A 23,272-nucleotide genomic window follows, 5' to 3' on the forward strand; every position below is an offset into this window, starting at 1 on the left:
CCACAGCGTCTCAGACTACAGCTGAACTTTATAATCAAGTTACTAACTCAACTAGGATGGTTAGTAAATCTACTCAAGTCGGACCTAGAACCAACGCAAGATCTGCAATTTCTAGGTATACGATTTCTAACAGCTCAGAATCGTATAGTAGTCCCCGGAGGACAGATGGATCAAGATCCAACAACTTATTCCTCAAGCCCTACTCTCTCCGCTACCACTACGACAGTGGCAGAGCCTATTGGGACTACTCACATCAGCTCAAGACTTGACAGTCAGAGGCAGGCTTCAATTACGTCCGTTACAAGTCCTCATCAATGCTCATCTCGAGGACCCTCTACCATTCAGTCTACCAGATTATGTCAAACCACATCTACTCTGGTGGACCAAGAGATTGAATGTTTGCGCAGGCGTCTCCTTAGTAGAGCCGGAATCGAAAACACATCTCTACGTAGACGCGTCACTACAAGGTTGGGGAGCCCACCTTGCCGGCAAGACAGCGTCAGGCCTATGGAGCAAGCAAGAGAGCAAATGTCACATAAATCTGCTAGAGATGCAAGCAGTCATAAACGCCATAAGTCACTGGAGCAACCTACTACAGAACGCTCAGTTGATGGTTCACACAGACAATTCAACAGTGGCGTTTTATGTGAACAAACAAGGCTCAACAAGGTCACAGAACCTACTGGCTCGATGTTTCAGATTATTCGATCTAATCAACAATCTAAACATACACGTCAGAGCTTGCCACATTCCAGGAGCAAAGAATGTATTAGCAGACGCTCTCTCTCTCGGCCACACCAACCGTCGCCGACAGAATGGATGCTCCACACAGAGATATTCAATCAAATAATCATGGAAATAGGATCTCCACTAATAGACCTATTCGCCACTCGATTCAACAAACAACTGACAACATTCGTATCGCCAGTTCCAGACCCACTAGCATGGGCAACGGACGCACTAAGCATATCGTGGGAGGGACTCAACGCGTACGCTTTCCCGCCTCCAGCGTTAATCCCACAAGTCTTACAGAAAATCAGTCAAACGCAGAGCCTCCATCTCATTTTAGTCGCGCCCTACTGGCCAGCGAGAACCTGGTTTCCAGATCTCATTCAAGAAATCGGAAAACCAATTCTTCAGCTCCCACAACGCGCCAATCTATTGATACATCCGCACACCAAACAAGTGCACCAAACACCAGAAGCATTCCAACTTCACGTATGGATTGTATCAAGGCATGTCTGAATAAGAGAGGTTATTCTGCCAGAGCGGCTAAAGCAGTCACGCTTGCACTACGTAACTCAACTCGCAACTTATACGATGACAAATGGCACAGTTTTGTCAATTACGCTGCTAAGAAAGGATTTACAGCCAGATATGCTACACATCCTCAAGTGGCAGATTTCTTATGCTATCTACGTCAAACTAAGAATCTAAAAGGCTCGACCTTGTCCACTTATCTTGCAGCTATAAGTTCTGTGATAACTATGAGAACGGGCGTCAAGTTAACAAAAACACCAGAGTTACTCGCTTTGTTACGAGCGTTCCGATTGGAGGATCAGAAACGGAAGTTTCACGCTCCAGCCTGGGATCTAAATATAGTGCTCCAACACCTCACTAGTGAGGCTTATGAACCATTGCAATCTACATCGTTTGAATCACTGACCCAGAAAACCTTGTTCCTGTTAGCACTAGCTACGGCTGCCAGGATGTCAGAGATTCACGCACTGGATTACGAGAGAACACGCTTTGATGATATTCATAACATCGTTCATCTGGGACTTCGCTGGGATTTTATAGCTAAAAACCAACTGCCAGGTCAACCAGACAGATTATTCCACGTCCCAGCTCTCTCATCCATACTTGGACCTCATGATACGATGGATCTATCACTATGCCCAGTAAGAGCACTGAAAATATATCTCCAACGATCCAAACAGAGCAGAGGGAAATTCAAGAGATTATTTATCCCTATATCTACAGCTACGCAGACGGAAGTCTCACGTACTACTATCTCTATCTGGATCAGAACTGTCATACTACGTGCCTACAAGGCTGCAGGACTCGACCCTCCAAGAGCTTCTAATCCTCACGAAATTAGAGCGCTAGCCTCAACTCTTGCTCTACATGGGAATTGCTCATTGAATACCATAATGGAGGGATGTTTCTGGAGATCCGATATGGTGTTTGCCAACCACTATCTGAGAGATATCACCACCGAGGACGTCTCAGGTATCCACCATTTCGGTCCCATGGTCCTCGCTCAACAGTTGACAGTTCCACGGAGAAGATAAGTCTATCTTACAGATTTTATACTTATCTGATAACAGTACTAATAGCTACAGGCTATCTATATATTTTGCTTAAGTTTAATCTATTATCTTAAGCTCAGTACTATGGTTTTATATCATACTATATATAAGCTAACAACTCCTAGGAGTTTTGCTATTATATATATAATTAGCTTAAGTTTCATCAATTCTTAAGCTCAGTTATATGGTCATATTCATAAATGTATTAGCTAACAAACTCTAAGGAGTTGGTTACTATTATACAGCTTAAGATAAAATTATATCTTAAGCACAGTACTATACTCTTATAGCTTAAGTGTATGCATATCTTAAGCTTAGTACTTTGGTTAATTCATAAAAGTATTCACTATAAACTCACAGAAGTTTATACTATCACATTAATAGCTTCAGCTTACATTAATGTTGTATATACTTTATCATAATAAGTACATTGTAATAACCTTTATATGGCAGCTGATAAGTTAGCAGCAGGAATTCATCAGTTCAGTGCCTTTATGAAGTTCCCATAGGGTTATTACAATCATCACAGTTCAAATCACTAATTATTAAAATCCAAAGTATTATATATTCCCACCTCCTTTTCCGTCGGATTCTACAAGCAATAAGCATGAGTCAGGATAAGGAAAAATATGTAATTTTTAGAGTAAAATTGATATTTTATACTTATCCTGACTCATGAGGTAAGCCCTCCCATCCTCCCCACTTAACACTTGGGATTTTTTTGGAAAAATAAAGTGTCGGACTCGAAACAAAAGGAGAGAGTGAGGCACATGGGTGGAGGTGGAAGCCCTCGCTCACGCCAGCTTGTGGAAGGGAGGTAACTCGTGGTGAGTACTAATTAGTGATTTTTATTGAAGGAACTTCAACTGGGAGATACACGTGTTCCACTATGTTCGCAAAGAAGAAGAAGACAAGCAATAAGCATGAGTCAGGATAAGTATAAAATATCAATTTTACTCTAAAAATTACTTTTTCTGATGTGATTGAAGCCTTCACTGGGTATACCTGATGATATATAGATGAGGCCTTCACAGGGTATACCTGGTGATATGAATGGGGCCTTTCAAGCATGCTCGTTGTTGCAGATGGAGGACAAGGCTGTCAAGGAGACGCCCCATATTGGCATGTACCCTCTTGTCACAATCATCGGGAACGGAGTTGCAGAAATCAAAGTGAAGAATTTGAATTCTCCTCCTCAGGTGAGTGTAACACTCATTGTTGGAAAACAGAAATCAACTGGAGAACTACTGCATTGTTACCTGTTGTAGAACTACTGCATTGTTTACCTGTGTTAGAACTACTGCATTGGTTACCTGTGTTAGAACTACTGCATTGGTTACCTGTGGGAGAAATACTGCATTGTTACCTGTTGTAGAACTACTGCATTGTTTACCTGTTGTAGAACTACTGCATTGTTTACCTGTGTTAGAACTACTGCATCGGTTACCTGTGGAAGAAATACTGCATTGTTACCTGTGTTAGAACTACTACATCGGTTACCTGTGGAAGAAGTATTACATTGGTTACCTGTGGGAGAAATACTGTCTTGTTTACCTGTGAGAGATGTATTGCATTGATAAAAAGAAGAGGCCCTTAATTCAGTATGGTATAAGAGTCATTATCGATATTTTTAGGGTTTGATTACCCAATGGGAAAGAGACAAGAAGACATTTGAACAAGGTTACCTTCAGAACATGCTTTGTGATGAAGACGGTGTACTATCGTAAGTATTGTGTGATGAAGACGGTGTACTATCGTAAGTATTGTGTGATGAAGACGGTGTACTATCATAAGTATTGTGTGATGAAGACGGTGTACTATCGTAAGTATTGTGTGATGAAGAAGGTGTATCGTAGAATGTATTGTGTGATGAAGACGGTGTACTATCAAAAGTATTGTGTGATGAAGAAGGTGTATCGTAGAATGTATTGTGTGATGAAGACGGTGTACTATCGTAAGTATTGTGTGATGAAGAAGGTGTATCATAGAATGTATTGTGTGATGAAGACGGTGTACTATCGTAAGTATTGTGTGATGAAGAAGGTGTATCCTTGAAAGTATTGTGTGATGAGAAAGGTGTCCTGTCATAGATATTGTGAAGGTGTACTGTAGTAAGTGTTGTGTGATGAAGGTGTACTGTAGTAAGTGTTGTGTGATGAAGGTGTACTGCAGTTAGTGTTGTGTGATGAAGGTGTACTGTAGTAAGTATTGTGTGATGAAGGAGTACTGCAGTAAGTGTTGTGATGAAGGTGTACTGCAGTAATGTTTGATGAAGGTGTACTGCAGTAAGTGTTGTTTGTGATGTGAAGGTGTACTGTAGTAAGTGTTGTGTGATGAAGGTGTACTGTAGTAAGTGTTGTGTGATGAAGGTGTACTGCAGTAAGTGTTGTGTGATGAAGGTGTACTGTAGTAAGTGTTGTGTGATGAAGGTGTACCAGAAGTAAGTGTTGTGTGATGAAGGTGTACTGCAGTAAGTGTTGTGTGATGAAGGTGTACTGTAGTAAGTGTTGTGTGTGAAGGTGTAGTGCAGTAAGTGTTGTGTGATGAAGGTGTAGTGTAGTAAGTATTGTGTGATGAAGGTGTACTGCAGTAAGTGTTGTGTGATGAAGGTGTACTGTAGTAAGTATTGTGTCATGAAGGTGTACTGCAGTAAGTGTTGTGTGATGAAGGTGTACTGTAGTAAGTGTTGTGTGATGGTGTACTGTAGTGTTGTGTGATGAAGGTGTACTGCAGTAAGTGTTGTGTGATGAAGGTGTACTGTAGTAAGTGTTGTGTGATGAAGGTGTACTGCAGTAAGTGTTGTGTGATGAAGGTGTACTGTAGTAAGTGTTGTGTGATGAAGGAGTACTGTAGTAAGTGTTTTGTGATGAAGGTGTACTGTAGTAAGTATTGTGTGATGAAGGTGTACTGTAGTGTTGTGTGATGAAGCTGTACTGTAGTAAGTGTTGTGTGATGAAGGTGTACTGCAGTAAGTGAGGTCTGATGAAGGTGTCCTGTATTAAGTGTTGTGATCCTGGAGGTGATACAGACATGAGAGTATGTTTTCAGTGATCCTGGAGGTGATACAGAAATGAGAATATGTTGTCAGTGATCCTGCAGGTGATACATACATGAGAGTGTGTTGTCAGTGATCCTGGAGGTGATACGGACATGAGAGTGTGTTGTCAGTGATCCTGGAGGTGATACAGACATGAGAGTGTGTTGTCAGTGAACCTGGAGGTGATACAGACATGAGAGTATGTTGTCAGTGATATTGGAGGACACAAAGACATGGGAATGTGTTGTCAGTGATCCTGGAGGTGACACAGACATGACAATGTGTTGTCAGTGATCCTGGAGGTGATACAGACATGAGAGTATGTTGTCAGTGATACTGGAGGTGATACAGACATGAGAATGTGTTGTCAGTGATCCTGGAGGTGTCACAGACATGAGAGTATGTTGTCAGTGATATTGGAGGTGATACAGACATGAGAGTGTGTTGTCAGTGATATTTGAGGTGACACTGACATGAGAAGACAGTGATGGAGGTGGACATGAGAGTGTGTTGTCAGTGATCCTGAGGTGATACTGACATGAGAAGAATGTTTTGTCAGTGATCCTGAGGTGATACATACATGAGAGTGTGTTGTCAGTGATCCTGCAAGTGATGCAGACATGAGAATGTGCGTTGTCAGTGATATTGTTGAGGTGATACAGACATGAGAATGTGTTGTCAGTGTTGTCACAGACGTGAGAATCAGTGATACTGCAGGTGATACAGACATGAGAATGTGTTGTCAGTGATCCTGGAGGTGATACAGACATGAGAGTGTGTTGTCAGTGATTCTGAGGTTGACATGACACATACAGACATGAGAATGTGTTGTCAGTGATCCTGAGGTGACACAGACATGAGAATGTGTTGTCAGTGATCCTGGAGGTGATACAGACATGAGAGTGTGTTGTCAGTGATACTGGAGGTGATACAGACATGAGAATGTCAGTGATCGTGGAGGTGATACCATGGAGGTATCAGTGATCCTACATTACATGAGACAGACATGAGAATGTGTGTTGATCAGGTGATACAGACTGAGGTGATGACAGACATGAGAATGTGTTGTCGGTGATCCTGGAGGTGTCACAGACATGAGAATGTGTTGTCAGTGATACTGGAGGTGATACAGACATGAGAATGTGTTGTCGGTGATCCTGGAGGTGTCACAGACATGAGATCAGCGATGAGGTGATACAGACATGAGCAGTGTGTTGTCAGTGATATTGAGGTGATACAGACATGAGAATGTGTTGTCAGTGATATTGGAGGTGAGACAGACATGAGAGTGTGTTGTCAGTGATATTGGAGGTGATACAGACATGAGAGTGTGTTGTCAGTTAACCTGGAGGTGATACATACATGAGAGTGTGTTGTCAGTGATCCTGCAGGTGATACAGACATGAGAATGTGTTGTCAGTGATATTGGAGGTGATACAGACTTGAGTGTGTGTTGTCAGTGATCCTGGAGGTGATACAGACATGAGAATGTGTTGTCAGTGATATTGGAGGTGAGACAGACATGAGAGTGTGTTGTCAGTGATATTGGAGGTGATACAGACATGAGAGTGTGTTGTCAGTGGAGGTAACAGACTGGAGGTGAGTACATGATAGTGATACAGACATGAGATTGGTGTGTTGTCAGTGATCCTGGAGGTGATACAGACATGAGAGTGTGTTGTCAGTGATATTGGAGGTGATACAGACATGAGAGTGTGTTGTCAGTGATATTGGAGGTGATACAGACATGAGTGTGTGTTGTCAGTGATATTGGAGGTGATACAGACATGAGAGTGTGTTGTCAGTGATATTGAGGATTACATGCGATACAGACATGAGAGTGTTGTCAGTGATATTGAGGTGATACAGACATGAGAGTGTGTTGTCAGTGATATTGAGGTGATACAGTCATGAGAGTGTGTTGTCAGGTTATATTGGAGGTGATACAGTGACATGAGGTGATACAGACACGAGAGTGTGTTGTCAGTGATATTGGAGGTGATACGGACATGAGAGTATGTTGTCAGTGATCCTAGAGGTGATTCAGACATGTGAGTGTGTTGTCAGTGATCCTGGAGGTGATACGGACATGGGAATGTGTTTCCAAGAAGTGATGCATCAATGTTAATGGTTCCTCTTCCAGATTTGCCAAATCCTACAAGACCTCTGACCTGAAGGGACTGTGTGTCAACCTACTCCCAATTACCAAGGCCAACAACAGTTGTACTGTTCAGTTGGTCAAGCAAGGACAGAATGGCCATGTTACTATTGGCCTTGGACCAGAGAACCTCTCTGGTGAGCAGGGCATCGGCAGTACGGCAGGGTCAGCTGGTTTCAGTCTCACGGATGGAATGTAAGCCCTTTGTACATTTCACCCCAAACTGTTTCCAAAGAGAATATCTCTTGGTAGAGATCAAGTAATAGCTCCTTGAAGATATCTGTACAATGGATTGCATGCAATGAGTTTGCTGAATATTGTAGTGTCGTTGTTTGGAATGCATCCCCATCTTGGTAGATTATTCATTTCTCTGCCAATGAAGCTGGATAATTTTTAAACATTCTTAAACATTGTTACTGTTTTCACTTAAGGGGTGTGTTAGTACTGTTTACACTCAAGGCACTGATTGTCACTTTCTACATTCAAAAACACTGATTGTCACAGTTTGCACACAATGCATGTCACTCATAGTACACCTGGACAATACCATGTCACTCATAGTACACCTGGACAATAACGTGCAATCATAGACAATACACCTGGACAATAACGTGGACAATACCATGTCACTCATAGTACACCGTGAACGTGGCAATTTCATGTCATAACGGTCTCATAGTACACCTGACAATAACATGTCACTCATAGTACACCTGGACAATAACATATCACTCATAGTACACCTGGACAATACCATGTCACTCATAGTACACCTGGACAATACCATGTCACTCATAGTACACCTGGACAATACCATGTCACTCATAGTACACCTGGACAATACCATGTCACTCATAGTACACCTGGACAATGTCACCCTGTCACTCATAGTACACCTGCACACAATACCATGTCATGTACATAGTACACCATGTCTGGCATAGTAATGGTTAATACCATGTCTCATAGTACACCTGGACAATACCATGTAACTCATAGTACACCTGGACAATACCATGTCAGTCATAGTACACCTGGCTAATACCATGTCACTCATAGTACACCTGGACAATAACGTGTCACTCATAGTGCACCTAGAAAATAATGTGTCACTCATAGTACACCTGGACAATAATGTGTCACTCATAGTACACCTGGGCAATTTCATGTCACTCATAGTACACATGGACAATAACTATTTAACGTGACACTCATAGTACCCCTGGACAATAACATATCATTCATAGTACACCTGGACAATACCATGTCACTCATGGTACACCTGGGCAACAACATATCACTCAAAATACACCTGGACAATACCATGTCACTCATAGTACATCTGGACAATAACATTTTACTCATAGTACACCTGGACAATACCATGTCACTCATAGTACACCTGGACAATAACATCTCACTCATAGTACACCTGGACAATACTATTTCACTGATAGTACACCTGGACCATAACATGTCACTTATAGTACACCTGGACAATAACATGTCACCATGTGCACTCCATAGTACACCTGGACAATACCCTGTCAGTCATTGTACACCTGGCTAATACCATGTCACTCACAGTACTCCTGGACAATACCATGTCACTCATAGTACACCTGGACAATACTATATCACTGATAGTACACCTGGACCATAACATGTCACTCATAGTACACCTGGACAATAATGTGTGACTCATAGTACACCTGGACAATACTATGTCACTCATAATAAACCTGCACAATAAAGTGTCAGTGATAGTACACCTGGACAATAGCATATCACTCATAGTACACCTGGCTAACACCATGTCACTCATAGTACACCTGGACAATAACTTGTCACTCATAGTACACCTGGACAATACCATGTCACTCATAGTACACCTCGACAATAACATATCACTCATAGTACCCCTGGACAATAACATATCACTCATAGTACACCTGGACAATACCATGTCACTCATAGTACACCTAGGCAATAACATATCACTCTTAGTACACCTGGAGAATACCATGTCACTCACAGTACACCTGGACAATAACGTGTCACTCATAGTACACCTGGACAATAACATGTCACTCATAGTACACATGGACAATACCATGTCACTCATAGTACACATGGACAATACCATGTCACTCATAGTACACCTGGACAATACCATGTCACTCATAGTACACCTGGACAATAACATGTCACTCATAGTACACCTGGACAATACCATATCACTCATAGTATGCCTGGAAAATTATGTGTCACTCATAGTACACCTGGCTAATTCCATGTCACTCATAGTACACCTGGACAATACCATGTCACTCATAGTACACATGGACAATAACATGTCACTCATAGTACACCTGGCTAATACCATGTCACTCATAGTGCACCTGCACAATATCATGTCAGTCATAGTGAAGTGTAACACGTGTAATTCAGACACCTGTTTACAGTAATGTAGCATAGTTTCTTCACTCTAATGCCAGACAGTATTTACAAATCAAGACAATGTCTTTCAGAAACTGGTTAAATGCAACGTGTCATTTTGGGGATTACACTTTCTTTGTTATCAAAGTCATTGCATATTCTTGGCTTTCAACTATAGGAGCTGTGGCAATTTACGCTAGTCAGGGGGTACACACAGTTCATGATCTAGTCAGGGTGTACACACAGTTCACGATCTAGTCAGGGGGTACACACAGTTCACGATCTAGTCAGGGGGTACACACAGTTCATGATCTAGTCAGGGGGTACACACAGTTCACGATCTAGTCAGGGGGTACACACAGTTCACAATCTAGTCAGGGGTACACACAGTTCACAATCTAGTCAGGGATACACACAGTTCATGATCTAGTCAGGGGTACACACAGTTTACAATCTAGTCAGGGGTACACACAGATCATGATCTAGTCAGGGGGTACACACAGTTCATGATCTAGTCAGGGGGTACACACAGTTCATGATCTAGTCAGGGGGTACACACAGTTCACGATCTAGTCAGGAGGTACACACAGTTCATGATCTAGTCAGGGGGTACATACAGTTCATGATCTAGTCAGGGGGTACTCAGTTCATGATCTAGTCAGGGGGTACACACAGTTCATGATCTAGTCAGGGGTGCACACAGTTTACAGTCTAGTCGGGTACACACAGTTCATGATCTAGTCAGGGGGTACACACAGTTCATGATCTAGTCAGGGGGTACACACAGTTCATGATCTAGTCAGGGGGTACACACAGTTCACGATCTAGTAAGGGGGTACACACAGTTCACAATCTAGTCGGGGGGTACACACAGTTCACAATCTAGTCAGGGGTACACACAGTTCATGATCTAGTCAGGGGTACACACAGTTTACAATCTAGTCAGGGTACACACAGTTCATGATCTAGTCAGGGGGTACTCAGTTCATGATCTAGTCAGGGGTACACACAGTTCATGATCTAGTCAGGAGGTACACACAGTTCATGATCTAGTCAGGGGGTACACACAGTTCATGATCTAGTCAGGGGGTACACACAGTTCATTATCTAGTCGGGGGTACACACAGTTCATTATCTAGTCAGGGGGTACACACAGTTCACAATCTAGTCAGGGGTACACACAGTTCACAATCTAGTCAGGGGGTACACACAGTTCATGATCTAGTCGGGTACACACAGTTCACAATACCTAGTCAGTACACACAGTTCATGATCTAGTCAGGGGGTACACACAGTTCATGATCTAGTCAGTACTCAGTTCATGATCTAGTCAGGAGTACACACAGTTCATGATCTTGTCAGGGGGTACACACAGTTCATGATCTAGTCAGGGGGTACACACAGTTCATGATCTAGTCAGGGGTACAACACAGTTCATGATCTAGTCAGGGTACACACAGTTCATGATCTAGTCAGGGGTACACACAGTTCACGATCTAGTCTAGAGTGCACACACAGTTCACAATCTAGTCAGGGGTACACACAGTTCACAATCTAGTCAGGGTACACACAGTTCATGATCTAGTCAGACAGTACACACAGTTCATGATCTAGTCAGGGGTACTCAGTTCATGATCTAGTCAGGGGGTACACACAGTTCATGATCTAGTCAGGGGTACTCAGTTCATGATCTAGTCAGGGGTACACACAGTTCATGATCTAGTCAGGGGGTACACACAGTTCATGATCTAGTCAGGGGTACACACAGTTCATGATCTAGTCAGGGGGTACACACAGTTCATGATCTAGTCAGGGGGTACACACAGTTCACGATCTAGTCAGGGGGTACACACAGTTCACAATCTAGTCAGGGGTACACACAGTTCACAATCTAGTCAGGGGTACACACAGTTCATGATCTAGCCAGGGGTACACACAGTTTACAATCTAGTCAGGGGTACACACAGTTCATGATCTAGTCAGGGGGTACACACAGTTCATGATCTAGTCAGGGGTACTCAGTTCATGATCTAGTCAGGGGTACACACAGTTCATGATGTAGTCAGGGGCTACACACAGTTCACGATCTAGTCAGGGGGTACACACAGTTCATGATCTAGTCAGGAGGTACACACAGTTCATGATCTAGTCAGGGGGTACACACAGTTCACAATCTAGTCAGGGGTACACACAGTTCATGATCTAGTCAGGGGGTACACACAGTTCATGATCTAGTCAGGGGTACTCAGTTCACGATCTAGTCAGGGGTACACACAGTTCATGATCTAGTCAGGGGGTACACACAGTTCATGATCTAAACTACCATTTGTCTGATTTTCTGTTTGTTGAAATCTTGGAAGCTGGGGGTTAGATAACTGACTTTGTGTGTAGTCAAGTTGGTGCCTTAGAATGTGGTTTCAAATCGCAGATTGGACTCGGCCCCAAAATACAAGAATCTGGACTTCTTTGAGAAATTGTAATTCACAATTCACTTCAAAATACTGTATATGATCGTCTATAAGCCGAATTCGTTTCGATCCGTGAGTAGACACAATACATATGACAGTGAATTTTTTGAATAATGTGGATTGACTTACAGTATGAGGAGGACAGTGACACGGAATTTGACGGGTTTACGGCCGATGACTTGTGAAAATCTCAGAACTCTCTTGCAGAAATGTCAGTGTTTGTTGTTAGTGGACTATTTTTCTTATTGTCATATATATATAGATGAAATATGGACACTTAAATAATATATTTTGAAACAAAAGTTGACTTCAGTTTTTATTTCCACCGATGGTACTTTTTCTCTCCATACTCACCGATTTCACAAATGGCGTCTCGTTGTTGATGCAAGCAGTGATCGTCGGGATATAAAAGGAACACAAACACATGTTGCCACAATACACGGTAATCTTTATTATGTAATATTCTTACCAACACTTACGCTGCATATCCACTTTCCAAATGGCGCCTCGTTGTTGATGCATGCAAGCAGTGATCATTAAAAAGGTAAAACAAACACCGTAATCTTTATTATGTAATATTCTCGTAATGGTGTCTCGTCGTTGATGGAACATACTTACCGGGTACTCTGGTCTCTGTTGGCCGCGACCCATCGCGGGGGGTCGGCCTATCCATGAGAGATATGATTTTGACACTGATTTTGAGGGTCAAGTTTGGGGGTCGGCTTATCCATGGGGTCGGCTTATAGACGGTCATATACGGTACTTATTTTACAGGATCATGGTTAACAAGTCAAGAACAGAGACCAACACCCCTTGCAAAGTTGGAGACAAGGTGACCTTGGTTGTCAGTGGCTTCACCACAGACTTGATTCAACCTGAACAGAAAATCAAAGTTACAGTCTCTGTCAACAAAAAAGAGGTACATTATTTAACACTGGCTGGCTGTCAACAGAAGGTAGTTACATGATTTAACACTGACTGTCTGTCAACAGAAGGTAGTTACATGATTTAACACTGGCTGACTTCATAATGTAGTTACATGATTAAACACTGGCTGACTTCATAATGTAGTTACATGATTAAACACTGGCTGGCTGTCAACAGTAGGGAGTTACATGATTTAACACTGGCTGGCTGTCAACAGATTGTAGTTACATGATTTAACACTGGCTGGCTGTCAACAGTAGGGAGTTACATGATTTAACACTGGCTGGCTGTCAACAGAAGGTAGTTACATGATTTAACACTGGCTGGCTGTCAACAGAAGGTAGTTACATGATTTAACACTGACTGGCTGTCAACAGTAGGGAGTTACATGATTTAACACTGGCTGGCTGTCAACAGAAGGTAGTTACATGATTTAACACTGGCTGGCTGTCAACAGTAGGGAGTTACATGATTTAACACTGGCTGGCTGTCAACAGAAGGTAGTTACATGATTTAACACTGGCTGGCTGTCAGCAGAAGGTAGTTACATGATTTAACACTGGCTGGCTGTCAACAGAAGGTAGTTACATGATTTAACACTGGCTGGCTGTCAACAGAAGGTAGTTACATGATTTAACACTGGCTGGCTGTCAACAGAAGGTAGTTACATGATTTAACACTGGCTGGCTGTCAACAGAAGGTAGTTACATGATTTAACACTGGCTGGCTGTCAACAGAAGGTAGTTACATGATTTAACACTAGCTGGCTGTCAACAGAAGGTAGTTACATGATTTAACACTGGCTGGCTGTCAACAGAAGGTAGTTACATGATTTAACACTGGCTGGCTGTCAACAGAAGGTAGTTACATGATTTAACACTGACTGGCTGTCAACAGTAGGGAGTTACATGATTTAACAAGGCTGGCTGTCAACAGAAGGTAGTTACATGATTTAACACTGGCTGGCTGTCAACAGTAGGGAGTTACATGATTTAACACTGGCTGGCTGTCAACAGAAGGTAGTTACATGATTTAACACTGGCTGGCTGTCAACAGAAGGTAGTTACATGATTTAACACTGGCTGGCTGTCAACAGAAGGTAGTTACATGATTTAACACTGGCTGGCTGTCAACAGAAGGTAGTTACATGATTTAACACTGGCTGGCTGTCAACAGAAGGTAGTTACATGATTTAACACTGACTGTCTGTCAACAGAAGGTAGTTACATGATTTAACACTGGCTGGCTGTCAACGGAAGGTAGTTACATGATTTAACACTGACTATCAACAGTAGGGAGTTTCTTGGTAAAACACAGACTATCTCTGCCAACATATGTAGTCACAGAACACAACACAACACTGGGTTACTCACTGTTGAAATTTCTGTTTGTGCAGGTTGGTAGTTGTGACCTGGTGTTCACTACAACACTGGGCAACAGGTGTGTGTTCCAAGTCAGCATAGACAATGAGGACAATCAGGTGCAACTCCTTAATTACCGGAAACCATACATGTCACAGGTGAGTGAAAACATGCAGGTGGTGTGACACAGGTGCTACAGATTACAGGTAGTCACAACATACAGGTGTACAACAGCCTTTAGATTACAGGTAGTCACAACACACAAGTGTACAACAACCTTTAGATTATAGAACAAAATTTATGGATAACAACTTCTTTTATTCGTGAGTGCGACGTTTCGATACAGATTCTTGTACCGTTGTCAAGCATAATGGGACATGAAGAAGGGGGAAGTGTATATATACTGGATGTAACAATGTAACAAAGAAACAACATAATTAACATAATTGGCTAGGCAGAAAGCTGAAGAAGCCAGAGAGTAGACAAAGGACAGGCGTGGAAGCCAATGATGTACAAATAATAATGAGATGTTTATACAGCAGAGTTTATACAGTAGATTGGGCTTGGTGGATGAGTGCATCATAAGCGGATGGAATGAAGTATCCTTGGTCTCGGTTGATGGTGGGCTTTTGGCGTTTGATGTGGATGGTTTTGGTGAGTTTGCGTTTAGTGAAGTCTGTTTGTTTGTTAGAGAGAATGGTGATGTCAGACCACTCTATTTGATGATTGGGGCTTGCTTTGATGTGGTCGGAAATGGCTGATTTGCTGTCGGTATTGGTCCCATTATGCTTGACAACGGTACAAGAATCTGTATCGAAACGTCACACTCACGAATAAAAGAAGTTGTTATCCATAAAGTTTGTTCTATATTGTACTTCCCAACTTCTAAAATGCCACTCAAAGAAGTTAACCTTTAGACTACAGGTAGTCACAGCATACAGGTGAACAACAACTTTTAGATTACAGGTAGTCACAGCATACAGGTGAACAACAACTTTATGATTACAGGTAGTCATAACATACAGTTGTACAACAACTTTTAGATTACAGGTAGTCATAACATACAGGTGTACAACAACCTTTTGATTACAGGTAGTTATAACATACAGGTGAACAACAACTTTAAGATAACAGGTAGTCATAACATACAGGTGTACAACAACTTTTAGATTACAAGAAGTAATAACATACGTGTACAAAAACTTTTGGATTACAGGTAGTCACAACATACAGTTGTATCATAGCATACAGATTACAGGTAGTTATGACATACAGGTGCACAACAACTTTTAGATTACACATAGTTATAACATGCAGATGTTCCAACAACTTTTAGATTACACATAGTTATAACATGCAGATGTTCCAACAACTTTTAGATTATACATAGATATAACATGCAGATTGCAACAACTTTTAGATTACACATAGTTATAACATGCTGATGTTCCAACAACTTTTACATTATACATAGATATAACATGCAGATGTTCCAACAACTTTTAGATTATACATAGTTATAACATGCAGATGTTCCAACAACTTTTAGATTATACATAGATATAACATGCAGATGTTCCAACAACTGTTAGATTATACATAGATATAACATACAGATTGCAACAACTTTTAGATTACACATAGTTATAACATGCTGATGTTCCAACAACTTTTACATTATACATAGTTATAACATGCAGATGTTCCAACAACTTTTAGATTACACATAGTTATAACATGCTGATGTTCCAACAACTTTTAGATTACACATAGTTATAACATGCAGATTACAACAACTTTTAGATTACACATAGTTATAACATGCTGATGTTCCAACAGCTTTTAGATTATACATAGTTATAACATGCTGATGTTCCAACAACTTTTAGATTACACATAGTTATAACATGCAGATGTTCCAACAACTTTTAGATTATACATAGATATAACATGCAGATTGCAACAACTTTTAGATTACACATAGTTATAACATGCTGATGTTCCGACAATGCAGATGTTTTTTTTTAGATTATACATAGTTATAACATGCAGATGTTCCAACAACTTTTAGATTATACATAGATATAACATGCTGATGTTCCAACAACTTTTAGATTACACAGTTATAACATGCAGATGTTCCAACAACTTTTAGATTATACATAGTTATAACATGCAGATGTTCCAACAACTTTTAGATTATACATAGATATAACATGCAGATTACAACAACTTTTAGATTACACATAGTTATAACATGCTGATGTTCCAACAACTTTTAGATTACACATAGTTATAACATGCAGATGTTCCAACAACTTGTTAGATTATACATAGTTATAGCATGCAGATTACAACAACTTTTAGATTACACATAGTTATAACATGCTGATGTTCCAACAACTTGTTAGATTATACATAGTTATAGCATGCAGATTACAACAACTTTTAGATTACACATAGTTATAACATGCAGATGTTCCAACAACTTGTTAGATTATACATAGTTATACGATGCAGATGTTCCAACAACTTTTAGATTACACATAGTTATAACATGCAGATGTTCCAACAACTTGTTAGATTATACATAGTTATAGCATGCAGATTACAACAACTTTTAGATTACACATAGTTATAACATGCAGATGTTCCAACAACTTGTTAGATTATACATAGTTATAACATGCAGATGTTCCAACAACTTGTTAGATTATACATAGTTATAACATGCAGATGTTCCAACAACTTTTAGATTATACATAGATATAACATGCAGATTACAACAACTTTTAGATTACACATAGTTATAACATGCTGATGTTCCAACAACTTTTAGATTACACATAGTTATAACATGCAGATGTTCCAACAACTTGTTAGATTATACATAGTTATAGCATGCAGATTACAACAACTTTTAGATTACACATAGTTATAACATGCTGATGTTCCAACAACTTTTAGATTACACATAGTTATAACATGCAGATGTTCCAACAACTTGTTAGATTATACATAGTTATAGCATGCAGATTACAACAACTTTTAGATTACACATAGTTATAACATGCTGATGTTCCAACAACTTTTAGATTACACATAGTTATAACATGCTGATGTTCCAACAACTTGTTAGATTATACATAGTTATAGCATGCAGATGTTCCAACAACTTGTTAGATTATACATAGTTATAGCATGCAGATTACAACAACTTTTAGATTACACATAGTTATAACATGCTGATGTTCCAACAACTTTTAGATTACACATAGTTATAACATGCTGATGTTCCAACAACTTGTTAGATTATACATAGTTATAGCATGCAGATTACAACAACTTTTAGATTACACATAGTTATAACATGCAGATGTTCCAACAACTTTTAGATTATACATAGTTATAACATGCAGATGTTCCAACAACTTTTAGATTATACATAGTTATAACATGCAGATGTTCCAACAACTTTTAGATTACACATAGTTATAACATGCTGATGTTCCAACAACCTTTTAGATTACACATAGATATAACATACAGATGTTACAACAACTTTTAGATTACACATAGTTATAACATGCAGATGTTCCAACAACTTTTAGATTACACATGGTTATAAGATGCAGAAGTTCCAACAACTTTTAGATTACACATAGTAATAACATTCTGATGTTCCAACAACTTTTAGATTACACATAGATATAACATGCAGATGTTCCAACAACTTTTAGATTACACATAGATATAACATGCAGATGTTCCAACAACTTTTAGATTACACATAGATATAACATGCAGATGTTCCAAGAACTTTTAGATTACACATAGATATAACATGCAGATGTTCCAACAACTTTTAGATTACACATAGTTATAACATGCAGATGTTCCAACAACTTTTAGATTACACATAGTTATAACATGCTGATGTTCCAACAACTTTTAGATTACACATAGTTATAACATGCTGATGTTCCAACAACTTTTAGATTATACATAGTTATAGCATGCAGATTGCAACAACTTAAAGTTTACACTTAGGGACCGTTCATAATTTATGGCAGGGGGGGGCTGGGGGTGATGATGATTTTAAGGGGTCACCCATTTTGTTCTGGGGAGGCAGTGGGGGTCATCAATTTTGAACTCATGTACTAGGGTGGTGGTGGTCAGCAATTTTGTACATGAAAATATTTTAAATATTATTCTTAAACAAAATTGGAAGGGGAAGGGTGGTGGTAATTGATTTTGTACATGACATGCAGGGGGTCACTTACTATGTACATAAATTTTAGGCTTCTCCATAAAAATCATCACACACACACACACACACACACACACACACACACACACACACACACACACACACACACACACACACAATTACACACGGTCCACACACACACGGCCATACAGATTACAACCACTTTTAGATTACACTTAGTCACAAAACACAGATGTACAACAACATACAGGTGTAACATCAACTTTTAGATTACATTTAGTTATTACATACAGGTGTACATGAACTTTTGGATTACAGGTAGTCACAACATATAGATGTATAACAACCTTTGGATTACAGGTGTTAAAAAACATGCATTCAATCACCTGTCTATTTGTCTTTACAGCCACCAGTCATGGACAAGCTGACAATGGGTCGTTCAAACTACATTAATGTGTACGATGATGGCACTCTTCAGTACAGGTGAGGCATCCAGGGCCCAACCTACTCCACATTAACTGTGTCTATATAACAATGACAAATGATGCAGATGTAAGAAGCACAAATTTCCATAGTTCTCGCTATGAGAAACAATATAAGATAATGTTTTTGTTCTTTTGACCAGAAAATTTGATTCTCGTGCACATTTTGGGCTGTACATGTCCAAGACAGCACTGAACGCCCAGCTGAGATATTTTGAGATGCAGATTCAGAGCTCATCCCCACACAAGCACATTGGTATCGGTCTGTGCCATCGCAGCTACAGGATCAACAACATGCCTGGCTCGCGGCTCCATTGCTTACCATGCGGATAATGGCTCCATTGCTTACTGACTGACTGAGTTTGGTTTCGCCAGCTTTTAGGACGGCGGGGACGGCCAGTCACACAAGTGCCCCATTGTCTTCTATAGGAATAAGTCAGGTACTTCCACTGACTGATTAACTACATTCATTTTCATTCCTAGTTAAAGTTGACATCTGCTATATTTGGTGTTACACTTTCTTTACAAAGAATATATTTGTCTACTGTGTTACTTTACTGAGGTCCTAAGTTTAACTGTGGTCTTGGTGACTGTTGACACAACACATGAACAATGAAAAGGTGGTTGTTATTCAATCAGTCCAATAACTGAACAACATGATATCATGAGTCTAAACATTGCACTGTGATGATCTGTGGTATTCTACATGACAGTTTGCAATCTATCTAAGTGACAATCTAGCAACTGTGGTCTTGTGTCTACTTAGTGTTGACACAACACATGCACAATGAACAACTGTGATCTTGTATCTACTCAGTGTTGACACAACACATGAACAATGAACAACTGTGTCTTGTAATCAGTTTGACACAACACATAGAACAACTGTGATCTTTTATGGATAACAACATGCACAATGAACAACTTATCTTGTTTATTCAGTGTTGACACAACACATGCACAATGACAACGGTCTTTATAGAAAATCTTTATCGATAACAACGTATTTTTTATTTGTGAGTAATGACAATGGTACAAGAATCTTATCCATAAAGCACTTTGTTCCTAAGTTTTGTAGTTGTAGTTCAACTTCTAAAATGCCACTCAAAGAAGTTAAACTGTGATCTTGTGTCTACTCACTGAAATATTGCTGCCTGTTTCCAGTCTACTGGGCAGTGGGGTAGCCTAGTGGTTAAAGGATACGCTCATCACGCTGAAGATTCTGGTTTGATTCCCCACATGGGAACATTGTGAGAAGCTCATTTCTGTTGTTCCCGGCCGTTATATTGCTTGAATTTTGCTAAAAGCGGCATAAAACTAAACCCAGTCAGTGAGTCAGTACAATCAACCATTTTCCTTCAAGGCTGTATCACAACTTCGGCCCATGGAAGTTGCTCAACCATCGTAAAGGATGACAGTACAGTGTACGGTCCAGGAGACATTGTTGGGTGTGGCATTGTAATGGAGACAGCCAGACTCACTGAAGATGGACGACTTCAGCCGCAGCAGCTGCTGGATGTGTATTTCAGCAAGAATGGAGTCAAGGTAGAGTATGCATCCCCTCATCAGTGTTCATGTAAAGTTCATATTACAAAGTAAACACTGTGTCTTATTGTAAGGAATATATATGTAGAAATCAACATGTGCATGTTTCACCACACATCTGTTTGGAGACACAATCTTTTACATAAGTCATCTGTTGTAAGGCACCATCCTTTAGACAAGTGACCTGTCAAGAGGCACCATCCTTTGTGTCAATCATCTGTTTTGAAGCAACAACCTTTACATGCTATTGTAATCAAGCTTGACCACTCAATCATGTAGAAGACTTTAAATCACAAACTGAGGAGTACTCCTGGAATTGTCTTCTCTTTGGAACTACTTTGGGTAATCATTCATCCTCAGCAGTCCAACACAGGAAAGGTTTAAACTTAAGGTTGCCAGCACTGTGGGCTTGTCATCCCTTGAGAATTGGGTGGGTAAGAATAGGTTGCCAGCACTGTGGGGCTTGTCATCCCTTGAGAATTAGGTGGGTAAGAACAGGTTGCCAGCACTGTGGGGCTTGTCATCCCTTGAGAATTAGGTGGGTAAGAATAGGTTGCCAGCACTGTGGGGCTTGTCATCCCTTGAGAATTAGGTTGGTAAGAACAGGTTGCCAGCACTGTGGGCTTGTCATCCCTTGAGAATTAGGTTGGTAAGAATAGGTTGCCAGCACTGTGGGGCTTGTCATCCCTTGAGAATTAGGTTGGTAAGAACAGGTTGCCAGCACTGTGGGGCTTGTCATCCCTTGAGAATTAGGTGGGTAAGAACAGGTTGCCAGCACTGTGGGGCTTGTTATCCCTTGAGAATTAGGTGGGTAAGAATAGGTTGCCAGCACTGTGGGGCTTGTCATCCCTTGAGAATTAGGTGGGTAAGAACAGGTTGCCAGCACTGTGGGGCTTGTCATCCCTTGAGAATTAGGTGGGTAAGAATAGGTTGCCAGCACTGTGGGCTTGTCATCCCTTGAGAATTTAGGTGGGTAAGAACAGGTTGCCAGCACTGTGGGCTTGTCATCCCTTGAGAATTAGGTGGGTAAGAACAGGTTGCCAGCACTGTGGGGCTTGTCATCCCTTGAGAATTAGGTTGGTAAGAACAGGTTGCCAGCACTGTGGGGCTTGTCATCCCTTGAGAATTAGGTTGGTAAGAACAGGTTGCCAGCACTGTGGGCTTGTTATCCCTTGAGAATTAGGTTGGTAAGAACAGGTTGCCAGCACTGTGGGGCTTGTCATCCCTTGAGAATTAGGTGGGTAAGAACAGGTTGCCAGCACTGTGGGGCTTGTCATCCCTTGAGAATTAGGTGGGTAAGAATAGGTTGCCAGCACTGTGGGCTTGTCATCCCTTGAGAATTAGGTGGGTAAGAACAGGTTGCCAGCACTGTGGGGCTTGTCATCCCTTGAGAATTAGGTGGGTAAGAATAGGTTGCCAGCACTGTGGGCTTGTCATCCCTTGAGAATTAGGTGGGTAAGAATAGGTTGCCAGCACTGTGGGGCTTGTCATCCCTTGAGAATTAGGTGGGTAAGAACAGGTTGCCAGCACTGTGGGGCTTGTCATCCCTTGAGAATTAGGTGGGTAAGAACAGGTTGCCAGCACTGTGGGGCTTGTCATCCCTTGAGAATTAGGTTGGTAAGAACAGGTTGCCAGCACTGTGGGGCTTGTCATCCCTTGAGAATTAGGTTGGTAAGAACAGGTTGCCAGCACTGTGGGGCTTGTCATCCCTTGAGAATTAGGTGGGTAAGAATATGTTGCCAGCACTGTGGGGCTTGTCATCCCTTGAGAATTAGGTTGGTAAGAACAGGTTGCCAGCACTGTGGGGCTTGTCATCCCTTGAGAATTAGGTGGGTAAGAATAGGTTGCCAGCACTGTGGGGCTTGTCATCCCTTGAGAATTAGGTTGGTAAGAACAGGTTGCCAGCACTGTGGGGCTTGTCATCCCTTGAGAATTAGGTGGGTAAGAATAGGTTGCCAGCACTGTGGGGCTTGTCATCCCTTGAGAATTAGGTGGGTAAGAACAGGTTGCCAACACTGTGGGGCTTGTCATCCCTTGAGAATTAGGTGGGTAAGAATACGGACTGTATAGTTTGTGTTTCACTGATCACTATGTGCTGAGTTGTACAAAACATATCAAACTATCCAAACTGACAAATGCTGCATGTATTCAGGTGCATGAAGCCAAGTTTTGCTACCAGAGTGATGGATTGTTCCCCTGTGTGTGCCTTCACCACGACCAAGATCGAGTCCAGCTGGCAAACTATTATCCTGGCTGCTTTCCAGTCGAGAAACAGGTATGTGTGACAGTCTTTCATTTCTCCACTTTCTCCT

At 41.0% G+C, this 23,272-nt stretch overlaps 2 protein-coding genes across 2 annotated transcripts in view; both read left to right on the forward strand.

The window, feature by feature from the left end:
* Positions 1-19,748, forward strand: part of LOC124269392 — a 40,536-nt gene extending 20,788 nt beyond the window's left edge. Inside the window, exons 7-13 of the mRNA XM_046704407.1 lie at positions 3,398-3,511; positions 3,947-4,035; positions 7,493-7,702; positions 13,189-13,333; positions 14,738-14,860; positions 19,340-19,416; positions 19,559-19,748. Coding sequence (XP_046560363.1) covers positions 3,398-3,511; positions 3,947-4,035; positions 7,493-7,702; positions 13,189-13,333; positions 14,738-14,860; positions 19,340-19,416; positions 19,559-19,748 — 948 coding nt within the window. The remainder of the gene's footprint in view (positions 1-3,397; positions 3,512-3,946; positions 4,036-7,492; positions 7,703-13,188; positions 13,334-14,737; positions 14,861-19,339; positions 19,417-19,558) is intronic.
* Positions 19,749-20,784: 1,036 nt separating this feature from the next.
* The window catches only part of LOC124269407, a 58,484-nt gene continuing 55,996 nt past the window's right edge, over positions 20,785-23,272 (forward strand). Inside the window, exons 1-2 of the mRNA XM_046704415.1 lie at positions 20,785-20,960; positions 23,113-23,235. Coding sequence (XP_046560371.1) covers positions 20,877-20,960; positions 23,113-23,235 — 207 coding nt within the window. The 5' untranslated portion in view covers positions 20,785-20,876. The remainder of the gene's footprint in view (positions 20,961-23,112; positions 23,236-23,272) is intronic.

This window comes from Haliotis rubra, unplaced genomic scaffold, assembly GCF_003918875.1.
Source record: "Haliotis rubra isolate DU_JTF1 unplaced genomic scaffold, ASM391887v1 Scf1013, whole genome shotgun sequence".
Classification (NCBI taxonomy): domain Eukaryota; kingdom Metazoa; phylum Mollusca; class Gastropoda; order Lepetellida; family Haliotidae; genus Haliotis; species Haliotis rubra.